Here is a 14034-nt window from a genome sequence, read left to right as displayed (position 1 = left end):
TGTTAAAAATAAAAAAATAAAAATTACTAAACTACTACATCATCGCCAAGAAAAGCAAATGGATGACAAGTTTTAAATCATATCTAATGATGGATAATAAATAATATTTAAAGGGAACAAAACAAAAATCACTTTCAGAAAGAAATATACCTATTCATAGAAGAGGTATTTCTTACAAGAGAAGAAGAGAAGAGATTGACAACCAGACCAAGTTGCTACATGAGAGCCGAGATAGCAGTAATCGGCGAAATATCGAGATTGCCAAGTGGAATCCAAGACATATTCAAGAGGAAAGAAGAGAAAATAGAAATTATCACAGAAAAACTAGCAGATTGTTAAAACCTGATCATCTTGGAAATAAAACATAGATTGGGAGCAATACCAAGATTCCCATGATACAATTCAGAGCAGTCTTATATAAAACAGCAGTCAGAAAAGCAATATATATTACCTATTTTATAAGGATAACAATATGAATTCCCAAATTTCATCTGTATATTTCTTTTTTAACATGAGTTAAAGCAAGAAGATCGTCATGAATTCCAGCTAAATGTGGAGTGAGTAGCCCTAGAGATGCATTCGACACCGCGGGATCAGTACCACCTGAGAGGGAATGAGAAGGCAGCGGGTCGTTGGTTTTCCGAGCAGCCGAGAGAGTAACAGGCCAAGGATGGATGGCAGCTGAACCACCCCAAACCAGAGAATGATTGAGCTAAGTTCCCATAAATTACAATTCTTACTTGAAATAATTCTTTTTTTTAAATACCTCTAACCTAAAATGGAGAGTATGTAGTTGTAGTATGGACATATTCAATGTAAAGTAAATTTTACATTAAGCTCTCACATATTAACCTAAATCAGAGTCGATACATAAGAATGGAGCAGTTTTCAATGCCTAGAGAAAGCATACAATGCTGTAGATAGGCACATGTCGCCTTGATACTACGTCAGAAAACAGCAATTTTTGAAAGCTAGATATTATAATGTATAAGGCAAACTTATGTTTAGCGTGAAAAGCATATGTTGAGTTAAGTATGGATATGCAGGCAGATATGTGTTTTCGTTGTCATTGAAAAAGCAAGGAGCAATGCGTTGGTGAATTCAGGAGTTAGATGTCCTCGAAATGAAATAATATATGACCCAGTGTAAATTAAATAGCTAGAGTTATGTTTGCCTTGTTGAGGGAGATGTACTCATGAGAAGAGGTTGAGACATTTAAGAAGAAATGAATATATATACCAGGGCCTCTCAAACACCCAAAATCTCACACGTGCAAATTGAGGCGCAGAGTTCCTGTGCACAGTGCATTGGTCCCATTCGGCTCGGAGCAACGCTTCGTCTCTGGGCAACTTCTCGGCTCAACTCGGTTCGAATATGGAGCGCTACGGAGCAAATGAGGAAGAGGGAGACAGGCGGAGCGAGCGAGGCAGGCGTGGGGAAAGAGAGAAAGAGCGCTATTGCTCCAAATCAAGGAGTGGGGGTCTGCACTCTGGTCAACCAAGCGAAGTCGTCTTTTGCACCGTGCACAGTGCAGAGGACCTGATATATACAGAGAGGATTAAAATTGAAATATGTAAGCTGCGAGTTGTATTAAATGAAGCGTATAATCGTCGAAGAGAATTAGCATTAGCAATGCACAGAAGAAATAGAGTGGGGTACAAGATGTAAATAGCTTACAATTGGGAACATGCATCATTTTCAAAAATATTTTTTTTGAAAAGTACACCAATGAAATAGTACGTAAACGTATTACATTGTGGTATGTTGCATTGTTTTCTACCATTAAAAAAATATTTAATAGTGCCTTTCCGCAAGGCGAGTGAAACGGCCTCTGACGTAAGCGGCGCGCTGTGACGTCACGATCCAGTACCGCATGGAGCTCTACCAGCCGTTGTGCATCAGCCGTTGCTAAAAGCCGATTGTTTATTATTCATGATCGCGAATAACTTCGAAATGACAGAAGAAAGGTTCAAAACAGCACAGTCAGACGCTTTTATTAGATCAAAATCAATCGGTCGGCTTGTCCGGTCCGTTTGCCTTGGTGACTCTGAATAACTTTGGGCTGATCGCACGGTCCTCGTGCCGGCGACGATCTTTCAAATGTCTGCCTTATCAACTGTCGATGGTAGGTTCTGCGCCTACCACGGTTGTAACGGGTAACCGGGAATCAGGGTTCGATTCCGGAGAGGGAGCCTGAGAAACGGCTACCACATCCAAGGAAGGCAGCAGGCGCGCAAATTACCCACTCCCGGCATGTGTAGATGTCATCATTCTTGAAAAATGTGACTTTTGTGGCCGCAGAAATTCGCGGATAACAAGCAAGTTTGTAAGTGGCGTCTTTTATATACGTGCAGTGTACTGTAACCCATAGTATTAGGATAACAACGAACCTGGATAGATATCACATCACTTTCAACATTTCCTTCTAGACTGATTCCCCTATTAAAGAATAACATTACATTTTCGGGCTTTCAGCATTAGTAAAGTAAGAAATCGGATTTCAGCACTAACAAACATATAGGTAGCATTATAGTACTAGTCCGCTTCTGTGGTGTAGTGGTTAATGTGTGCCACTCCCGGAGGCCCGGTTTCGATTCCCAGCTCTGCCATGAAAGTTGAAAACAAATAGTACGAGGGCTGGAACGGGGTCTACTCAGCCTCGGGAGGTCAACTGAGTAGAAGGGTTTCGAATCCCACCTCAGCCATCCTCGAAGTGGTTTTTCGTATTTTCCTACTTCTCCTCCAGGCACCTAAGGCCACGGCCGTTTCCTTCCCTCTTCCTTGTCTATCCCGTCCGATCCTCCCATCCTCCAAATGGCCCCTGTTGAGCATAACAGGTGAGGCCGCCTGGGCGAGGTAATGGCCCTCCTCACCAGTTTCATCACCATACTCAAAGTCTCACGTTCCAGGACACTGCCCTTGAAGTGGTAGAGGTGAAATCCCTCGCTGAGTCCGAGAGAAAACCAACCCTGAAGGATAAACTGATTAAGAAAGAAAGAAAGAAGGAAAGAAAGATCATAGTACTATAATCTATAATTCCCCCAAAAATATATATTTATGGTTGGGACAACTGGCCTACCCACTTCCGGGGCCCATGAAAGAGAATTAAATATCTTTGTGGAGGGAAAAAGTTAAACATGATAAAGATAAATATGACTTCATCTAGTTTTCACAAGTCGGGCTAAGTGGTTCAGACTGTTGAGATGCTGGCCTTCTGACCCCAACTTGGCAGGTTCGATCCTGGTTCAGTCCGGTGGTAGTTGAAGGTGCTCAAATACGTCAGCCTCGTGTCGGTAGATTTACTGGCACGTAAAAGAACTCCTGCAGGACTAAATTCCTGCACATCGGCGTCTCCAAAAATCGTAGAAGTAGTTAGCGGGGCGTGAAGCCAATAACATTAATTACATTTGGCTTTTAACAAGCTGAGCATATCAGGAAAGAAAAGTGTCCTGGTGACATTTTAGTCGCTCAATACAGGAATGTCTTTAGGTGCCGTGACTTTTACTTCTTTTTTTTTTTCTTTGCTTTACGTCACACCGTCACATATAGGTCTTATGGCGACGATGGGACTGGAAAGGCCTAGGAATGGGAACAAAGCGGCCGTGGCCTTAGGTACAGCCTCAGCATTTGCCTGGTGTGAAAATGGGAAACCACGGAAAACCATCTTCAGGGCTGCCGGCAGCGGGGTTCAAAACCCACTATCTCCCGGATGCGAGCTCACAGCTGCGCGCTCCTAACCGCACGGCCAACTCGCGCGGTATTTTTACCCTTCGGTTTATTGACTTGGCTTGTATAACCTAAAACTTAGGCTAAGTTGGATATATATTTTTTTTTTGCTAGGGGCTTTACGTCGCACCGACACAGATAGGTCTTATGGCGACGATGGGATAGGAAAGGCCTAGAAGTTGGAAGGAAGCGGCCGTGGCCTTAATTAAGGTACAGCCCCAGCATTTGCCTGGTGTGAAAATGGGAAACCACGGAAAACCATCTTCAGGGCTGACGATAGTGGGATTCGAACAAGTTGGATATTTTAAACACCTATATCACTATTTTCACCTGTGTGCAATTATGTTATTTATTTCATTAATATTATGATAATTATTATAATTGAGCATTGTTAACTTATAAGACCGTAACAGACAAGCATTGGTTTTGTGTAGAGTTATACATTTGTTAAATTCACGTTGTTTCCTTTCATGATGCACACGCCTATTCTTTGTTACATTATAGAGTATTTAGATATAGCCTAAATTTCTTTACCAATTAAGCTCTTCAATAAAGACATACATAACTGTCCCATGCCAAGATATATTGGTAGAATTAGAGCTGTCAAAATGGTTCATAACCCCTTTGATTTATTATCTAGACATGTATCACCCAAAACATAGGTTAGGTTTGGAGAATACTTTAATAATCAGCATTATTTAATGAACTGTTTATTACTTTCATATTCCAAGATGTAATTGAAGCATTTAAATAAAGCATCATACATTAAAATTTAAAGTTTTCCCACTAGAACAGCTGACATGGAAAAGTGATTTGAAAATTCAAACAAATTAATCTTACGTTAAAATCTTCAAAAGCAACTGTGAGCTTGCATCCAGGAGATAGTAGGTTCGAATCCCACTATCGGCAGCCCTGAAGATGGTTTTCCGTGGTTTCCAATTTTCACACCAGGCAAATGCTGGGGCTTACCTTAATTAAGGCCACGGCCGCTTCCTTTCAACTCCTAGGCCCTTCCTATCCCATCGTCGCCATAAGACCTATCTGTGTCGGTGCGACGTAAAGCCCCTAGCAAAAAAAAAAATCTTCAAAAAAATAAACTGTAGACTTTTCCGATATATCACCAGCATTTCTCCGGCTCGCCAAAATCCATTTCTCCCTAGTTTTAGCGTCTTTGGAACGTTTATAAACAATTTGTTTGGTATGGTATGCGATGTGCTATTGCACATCGGAACTCTACACCATTTATAAGTTTTCTGCCTCACTGTCTGCGCAGGATTCATTTTAAGTCTAAAATATACCACTCAGATTATTATCCAATGTATAGACCTCGAATTTAACCATACCAGACACTAACGTAAAGTAGCAATACGCGAAGTGTATCCTGCTTCTCACAGCACACTATGTGTTATTTCGTCTGCTAATTCAGTCAACCTGTACGATGACGTCAGACCAATGAGATCGCGTACTTGTGTGACGTGACATTTTCGTAGATTTTTATCATGTTTGGAGTTATTGTTTGTACATTCTGATCACATTTTTGAATTCTGCATGAAATTTTGAATCAGATGAGCATATTTTTAATTAAAACCCCGGATCATGCATGTTCCCTATTGGGTCATGTACAGACTATATTGAAGTATTAAGGAATTTCATCAAGGAAACATAGAAGTATATGAGGACATATCTGACCTAGAATAGTGAATGCTAAGCCTGGTCCAACTTATATTGTGGACATCCATGCAATAAAGATTAACATGTTAGGCGACACCTATATCGAACATCTCACGTGTGTCTAATATTACAATATATTGAGAAAAGGGTTGAAATAATTTAATGTTGTTGTGTGATAGTCGTAGTCAAGCTGTTCATTGAATTTAAAGAGCTGTGTACAAGCAATGGAGTATTATACTACATTGATGTGGGAGCATATGATTTAAAAATAAAAACTGCAATCAAATAAGAATTGTTACACTTAGAAGCCAGTTAGAAATTTTCGTTTTAGAGGTTATGATATGATTGAAATATCCCAGGAACCTAGGTTGAAGTATTCAAATAATGCAGATCAACATATAAGGACTAAGCAGATCAAAGGGTCAGTTTTTATCAGACTATCTATGGAAAACAATACTGATGTACTTGCTTTATAGGAAACTTGCGTAGCAAATGAAGACCAATTGTGTACCAGAGGCAAAATATCAGGTTATGAACTTCTAGGTGCAACATTCCATCATGCATATGGAAGTGCAACATATGTACGAAATAGAGTAAAAAATGTTTCCCTGATCTCCACAAGCCACAAGAGATGATGTCCATTCCATTGTAATCAAGATAGGAGATGTTACAGTCATCAACATCTATAAACCTCCTGCTTCCACATGGCCAGCACATGTCGTTCAACAATACCCTCGCCCAACTGTCTATCTAGGTGATTTTAACAGTCACCATGAGCAATGGGGGTATTCTGTGACTGATTCCAATGGGGACGCTTTGACTTCATGGGCTGAAAAGCACAATTTCCATCTTCTTTATGACTCTAAAGATCGGAGTACTTTCAGATCAGCTGCTTGGAGGAGAGAGTATAATCCTGATTTGTGCTATGTGTCTATCGACTACAACACTATACCTCTACCAACCATGCGAAGAGTTCTCCCTGTTTTTCTCCATAGCCAACATCAACCAGTTGTAGTGGAAATTGGAATTAAAGTTCCAATAGTATCCTCAATTCCTCATCCATGCTGGAAGTTTCAGAGAGCAAATTGGATTGACTATGCTGAACACCTTGATAAGTGTCTAAGATGGATTCCACCTGTAAAAGACAACTATGAGAGATTTACTGGTGCTATAAAAAGCACAGCAAAGAAGTTTATACCTAAAGGCTACCGAAAGGAATATATCCCTGGTTGGAATGAAAAAAGTGATGTTCTCTACCAAGAATTCCTTACAATTGGTGACTCGTGCATAGCAGATGAATTATTCCACAGTCTGGATGCTGCCCGCAGGCAGAAATGGACAGAAACAGTTGAAAGCCTTGACTTCCAACGCTCAAGTCGAAAAGCATGGTCCATTCTAGGAAAGCTAGGAGGGGGCTGTCGGGTAGATCAAATTAGTTCTGCAATAACTCCTGATATGGTTGCAGCACAGATTGTGAACAATTCACAAGCTCCGGAATCATACTATACGGATAAGATGTGAACTGAAAACATTGAGGGCAACCAGTCCAGAAGAGAGTACTTATTCCAAGCCAATCACTCCACAAGATATATCAAATGCCTTACAAGGTATGAAGTCAGGCAAAGCCCCTGTGTTTGATGGCATTCACCTTGAATTTTTGATACACTGTGGAAAATATGCTAGAATATGGCTTGCTAAATTCTGCTCTGACATCCTGCAGAGAGAGTCTATCCCTCGGCTTATGAAACTGACGATCATTGTTATCCTAAAACCAGGAAAATGTAACAATCAACCCAAATATTACCGTTCAATTGCTCTTCTGAGCATAGTATACAAACTTATGGAAAGGCTAATCTATAACAAAATTACTTCCGTCATTTTTCAGAATTTGCCTGTTGAACAAACAGGGTTCCAACCAAACCATAGCTGTACAGATCAGGTTTTGTTACTAACAACATTTATTGAGGCTGGCTTTCAAAAACAACTGAAAACCTCTGTGACATTTATTGATTTGACTGCAGCTTATGATACTGTGTGGAAACAAGGACTTGTCTGCAAACTATTACGCGTTTTGCCATGTAAGAAGATTGCACGACTTATTGATAGCATGCTCACCAGCAGGAAGTTTTGTGTAATACTGGGAAATGGCACTAGCAATGAGTAAACAATGGGCTTCCCCAAGGTTCTGTATTAGCTCCTCTGCTTTTCAACCTGTACATAGCTGATATACCTGAAACTAGCTCTAGAAAATTTGGATATGCTGATGATTGGGCTCTGGCAGTACAAGACAAATTCATGGAAAACACTGACGGCGGATCTTACCACCTTGGGACAGTATTTTTGCAAATGGAGATTACAACCAAATCCAAATAAAAGTGAAGTTACATGTTTTCACCTTAGCAACAAAATGGCCAATCGTGAACTGAAGGTTCAGTGTGAGAACACTTGTCTTGCCCACAACAGATATCCACAATATCTAGGGATTACTCTTGACAGAACTCTGCCCTTCAAGAAACATCTTCAGAATACGGCTGCTAAGTTACGATCAAGGAACTACATATTACAGAAGCTGTGTGGAACCACCTGGGGATTATTAGCATCTACCCTATGGTCTTCACCTCTTGGTCTTGTGTACTCTGCTGCAGAATACTGCTCATCGATATAGTTGAACAGCAGTCACACCAAATTAATTGACAACTGAATCACACTATGCGTATGATAACAGGGACAATTAGATCTATCCCATATTCCACCACCTCACCTCCGTCGGGAAAATTCTCTCCTACGAGATTATAAGGAAATAACTAACAACAGTTGACATGAATGATGCTCTTATTAACAGGCTAAAATCTAGACACCCACCTGTTAGAACAGCCAGAAACCTAGCAGATGCTAACTTTAATCTGCTTCAGGCCTGGAAGCAAGTACGGATATCCAATGCTCCATCAGAATATCACAAACTACCATGGCTGAAAAACAAACCAGAGGCTTTTGATCTTTCACGGAAGACCTGGACAACCATCAACAAGATTCACACTGGCCATGGCAGATGAGCCAACTCCCTCCATAAATGGGGAATACTTAACTTGTCGGCGTGCAGTTGTGGTGCTGTGAAGCAAACAGTTCGGCACATTGTGGAGCAGTGCCCTCTCACTGCCTATCACAGAAACCCTAGAGACCTTTTACTGCTCTCACCCTTGTGTGTTGACTATGTAAATAATTTGAACCTGTAAATATTATGTATTACTACTGTATTTATATGTAATGTGATGTGTTAGCCATATGCTAAATAAGTAAATAAATAAATCCCAGTAAATTGAGATCAGGTTAGTAGATGCAAGATTTGACTGTTAAAGGAAGAAGTGGAACTTAGCACAACATTTCGAAAGTAGTCATGAGGAATAGTTATGATGATAGAAAGATAAGTTATGGTCTAGTATACAAAATCAAATTAGGAAACTGATAAATAGTCTTGTTGAAAACAGTTTTGTTTCGAGTGATCTACATATTAGTGGATATGTGTTGGAAAAGAAGTGAGGCTAATCATTACAAAATAGATATTGTATGCTGGTTAGCTAATCTTAAAGCAAGTGGATGGTCATACTTAGAAGATAAAAGAATACTATATTGTAAACAATATTTCCCATGAAATTTATTTGAACATTAAGTATTATGAAATGACGTATGTTATAGTAATCCTCTCTTTCTAAGATATTCTAGTTATTTAATAAACCATTTTAGTAAAAAATTTACCAATGTGACAAAGTTATTTATTGATAGATATTGTAAATTAAGGATATAGATAAGTGAACTGCATTTTTTTTTTTTTTTTTTTTTTATTCTTTTGCATCGTATGGTACGTGGAGACGTCCATCTGAGATATTGATAGGACACAGTTGTGGACCACCGTACCCTTTCTCTGACTCCATGTTAAGCTTAGATTCGCCAAGATGTACCCTGAGATCATCATGAGTCGGAGTTTTCTTCCACTCTACTACTGGACGCGGTGGTTGGATGCAGTAGTGTTGTCTTTCTATGTTTTGATCGAGAAGTCTAAAAGAAAAGAAAGATATAAAACTAAATAAGTACCCTATGCTATAGAGAAAAAGAAATCAAGAAGGTAGAAAAACAAATTGGGTAAGTGATAATATGAACTACTCACTTCTCTTCCAACTGGCCTCATCAAGTGGGCTCTGTCATGTCACGTCAACATTCAAACTACTGGCAGGCAGCAGCCAGGAGGTATTGAATGGAGGCGGCGGAGAAGGGAAATGGAGGAGAAGTGACGGATTACCTATCACAAGCTACAATTGCTTTATTAGTTTTCAATTTTGAATTTTTATTATTTCATCAGAATGGATGTTAACTTTTTTAGAAATTTCATTCAGACTGAAGTTAGGATGGTTTCCTTGTTTCAGATGTCTGTGGATGTTTTCAAATGTGTTAAGCCTTTGCTTTATTAGCTATTTGGATGATGTCTAAATTATCTTATTAGGCCAGGCTGAGTGGCTCAGACAGTTGAGGCGCTGGCCTTCTGATCCCAACTTGGCAGGTTCGATCCTGGCTCAGTCTGGTGGTATTTGAAGGTACTCAAGTAGGTCAGCCTTGTGTTGGTAGATTTACTGGCACGTAAAAGAACTCCTGTGGTGCTAAATTCTGGCACCTCGGCGTCTCCAGAAACCGTACAAGAAGTAGTTAGTGGGATATAAAACAAAATAACATCATTATTAAATTATCTTATTTCTAGTGTTTTAGTCTTTTGTGTATTGAAAAGATGGACCCAGAAATATAAATTCTTTTAGAATTAATATTCAATACTTGTCAAATTAATACAGAACCAGTATGAAATCCATCATTTGTTAAGGATATGATGTCATTTAGTGCATGGGATTGGAATCTTTTCTCTTCATTATATACAGAACACCAGTCCATACTATTGGAATTTTGTCTGTTCAATGTTCACAAAAAAAACCAATGCATACTATTGGAATTTTGTCTGTTCAATGTTCACAAAAAAAACCAATCTCGAGCATAACAAAAAAAAAATTCTAATGACTAACCACCTACCAGGCACAGGACACACACATAAGATAAAACAAAACTATAGATATTATCCATACGGACCCAGTCTATACACTCTTAATAATCTTGAACGTTAAATGTTTACACCCTCTTAATCCCAAAAAATTCACTCACCAGGATTACTTGATTCAAGAACTGGAAAAAATCCAAAGAAAAGCTGCTCAATTCATTCTGGGTGATTTCCGACAAGAGAGTAGCGTTGCAAAAATGTTGCAAAATTTGGGCTGGGAAGACTTGGAAGAAAGAAGACGAGCTGCTCGATTAAGTGGTATGTTACATTACAGGACATTATCCTCATGTTTGCTCCGTATTGAATGATGTTGATCACAGCAATAAGAAGTATTTCTTATCCACCTATTCAATACAAATCACCTTTATTGGTGTTTACATTTTTATACAATTAATTCTTCTAAGGGACATGTTTCGCTCTTATAAAGAGCATCTTCAGCCATTATTCTATGGTCGATTTCCTTCATTTTTGTTTTAACTTAAAGGTATTCATGCACAAATTTGTCATCAGGTACTATGAATCACTTAACTTCCACCTTCCTCAAATTATTGAATTTTTTCCATTTTTTGTATCTTTGAAGCAATCATATCTTCGGTTCTAATTGAGGTACGGAGTTCGTTTTGGCCTAAGAACACTCAGTGGATCAGGTTCTTTCATTTCAGCTCTTAACTATTCAAACTGGTTCATTCTGAGCGAAGTTATGAGTGCACATTAAATTTGACGTCTCATTTCTTCAACATTTTTTCTCATTGAACCAATCATATCTTTCGTTCTAATTGAGGTACGCAGTTCATTTTGGTCTAAAAACGCTCAGTGGATCAAGCGCTTTCTTTTGAGGTAATAACTCTACTCGGCGCGTAGTGTTGTTCCAAGGAACGTTTAATTCAATTTCTTTGTGTAATGCACTTTCAAGTGTTTTATTGACACAATATTACATTCTATTACCGCAGCAGATCATGTGCTTTATTTCATTAAGTCGGAACTTTGCAAATACATCCATGAGGATAGTAACGAACAACACCATACATTGTACATTGCGGGCGGAGCCAGCGGGAAACTGCTAGTTTTAATCTTAAAATGATGTTCGTGAACAGTTGTAAAGATATTAAAAAGACAATAGTCAAAATTAAAATTACAGTAGTCTAAAAATCTAATTACATCACATCTAAAAAACAACTTTAAAACACTTCAAAAACGTGATAATATGAACATTTAAAATTATCACAATGTCCATTCAAAACCTTGTGTCTGAAACTATTATTGAATCTTCATCTTAAAAACAGTAGTAAATATTTTTCTATAAAAACAGCACCAAGGTGAACATCATTCTTACGGAAAAAAACGAAAATTAAAATGCAACTTATGTGACGTATTTCCAGAATGTAAGTTAAAATAGAGTGCACACAAGGTAAATTGTGAAAACACAATGATCCATATTGCTTTAAACATAACAGGCAGGACATAGAACGAATTCAGGAGTCAAATGTGGGCTCTAGTTGAAAATAATGTTTAACTTGTTTACAAATGTAGGTCGTAAGCATGCGTTACGCAAATTTGCGAGTTATAGAACCTGCCGAACTGGCAGACAAGTTAGCATCTCCAAATCAGCAGGACATACCTATCATCTCAATATTAACAAATTCCACTATCTGTACAAAATTGGTCGGAGGGCAAGTACGACGTTCTATACCTCGCAAATTTGCATAACATGACACATGCTTACGACCTACATTTGTAAACAAGTTAAACATTATTTTCAACTAGAGCCCACATATGACACCTGCATTCGTTCTATGTCCTGCCTGTTATGTTTAAAGCAATATGGATCATTGTGTCAATTTAACTAGTGGGCACACTATTTTAACTTACATTCTGGAAATACTACATCACATAAGTTGCATTTTAATTTTCGTTTTTCCGTAAAAATGATGTTCACCTTGGTGCTGTTTTAATTGGAAAAACATTTACTACTGTTTTAAAGATGAAGATTCAATAATAGTTTCAGACACAAGGTTTTGAATGGACATTGTGATAATTTTAAATATTCATATTATCACGTTTATGAAGTGTTTTAAAGTTGTTTTTTTAGATGTGATGTAATTAGATTTTTAGACTACTGTAATTTTAATTTTGACTATTGTCTTTTTAATATGTTTACAACTGTTCACGAACATCATGTTAAGATTAAAATTAATGGCAGAAGAAGCTCTTTATAAGAGCAAAACATGTCCCTTAGAAGAATTAATTGTATAAAAATGTAAACACCAATAAAGGTGATTTGTATTGAATAGGTGGATAAGAAATACTTCTTATTAAAATTGCTGTAAGTGGTATGTTCTGAGCTGTCAGTGGAGAGATGGCGTGGGAGGACATCAGTAGACTAATTTGAGTGGTATCTTCAAAAGTAGGAAAGATCACAATATGAAGATAAAGTTGGAATTCAAGAGGACAAATTGGGGCAAATATTCGTTTATAGGAAGGGGAGTTAGGGATTGGAATAACTTACCATGGGAAATGTTCAATATTTTTTCAATTTCTTTGCGATCATTTAAGAAAAGGCTAGGAACAACAGATAGGGAATCTGCCACATGGGCGACTGCCCTAAATGAAGATCAGTAGTGAATGATTGATTAATTAAAGTTGTTGAGAACTTCATGTACTTAGGAAGAGAGTTAATGGAAGATCCAAGAATAGATATGGATATGAGGTCACAACCTAAGAGTGCTTTTAATCACAGAGCACAGGATCTACAATGGAACAAATATCTGTTCCACACTAGGCACTGCTACAGCCTAATGAGACTATCTGCAATATTGGCAACCTTGCAAACATTTCACACACACACACACACACACACACACACACACACACACACACACACACACACACACACACACACACACACACACACACACACACACACACACACACACACACACACACACACACACACACACACACACACACACACACACACACACACACACACACACACACACACACACACACACACACACACACACACACACACACACACACACACACACACACACACACACACACACACACACACACACACACACACACACACACACACACACACACACACACACACACACACACACACACACGCCTAACATCACTTACCCTGCCGAATGAATCCTTTCTTTTTTGTGTTCCCTCTGAACTAATGAATTAAAGTTTCAATATTTTAGCTAAGAGTGAGGAGTTATGTTGAAAATGCTCTGTGGACTTCTAATCAAAGAGTGAATAACAGAACCACAACAAACTATGTACAGTACTTAAAATTTAACTGTATAAATAACACAAGCAGGTAACAGGTAGGGACCCTCTTCAGAGGCAGCCCTACCCAGGGAGTGGCGCCCCTGTCTATGAGTCCCAGGGCACATTGACCCAGTGTGTAACATCATATGGTAAGGGTCAAAGTTTAGGGTTATGAATGAAGACCTCAACAGCATCTACGGTGGAGAAGGTGGGCTTCGGTGTGGTGGAGATTGCGGAAGAGGTAACCCTGGACTCGGGGA

General features: G+C 38.7%; 1 protein-coding gene across 4 annotated transcripts in view; it reads right to left on the bottom strand.

The window, feature by feature from the left end:
* LOC136858571 (phosphatidylinositol 3,4,5-trisphosphate 3-phosphatase and dual-specificity protein phosphatase PTEN) overlaps positions 1–14034 on the bottom strand; it is a 516439-nt gene that overhangs the window by 203308 nt on the left and 299097 nt on the right. For 2 of the 4 annotated variants that reach the window (XM_067138224.2, XM_067138225.2), the window contains exon 8: positions 9310–9450. The exons of the other annotated variants lie outside the window; for them this stretch is intronic. In XM_067138224.2, the coding sequence (XP_066994325.2) occupies positions 9310–9450 (141 nt within the window). The remainder of the gene's footprint in view (positions 1–9309; positions 9451–14034) is intronic. 4 annotated transcript variants of the gene reach the window in all.

This window comes from Anabrus simplex, chromosome 1 (genome assembly GCF_040414725.1).
Source record: "Anabrus simplex isolate iqAnaSimp1 chromosome 1, ASM4041472v1, whole genome shotgun sequence".
NCBI lineage: Eukaryota > Metazoa > Arthropoda > Insecta > Orthoptera > Tettigoniidae > Anabrus > Anabrus simplex.
This window is presented reverse-complemented; position numbering and strand designations above follow the sequence as displayed.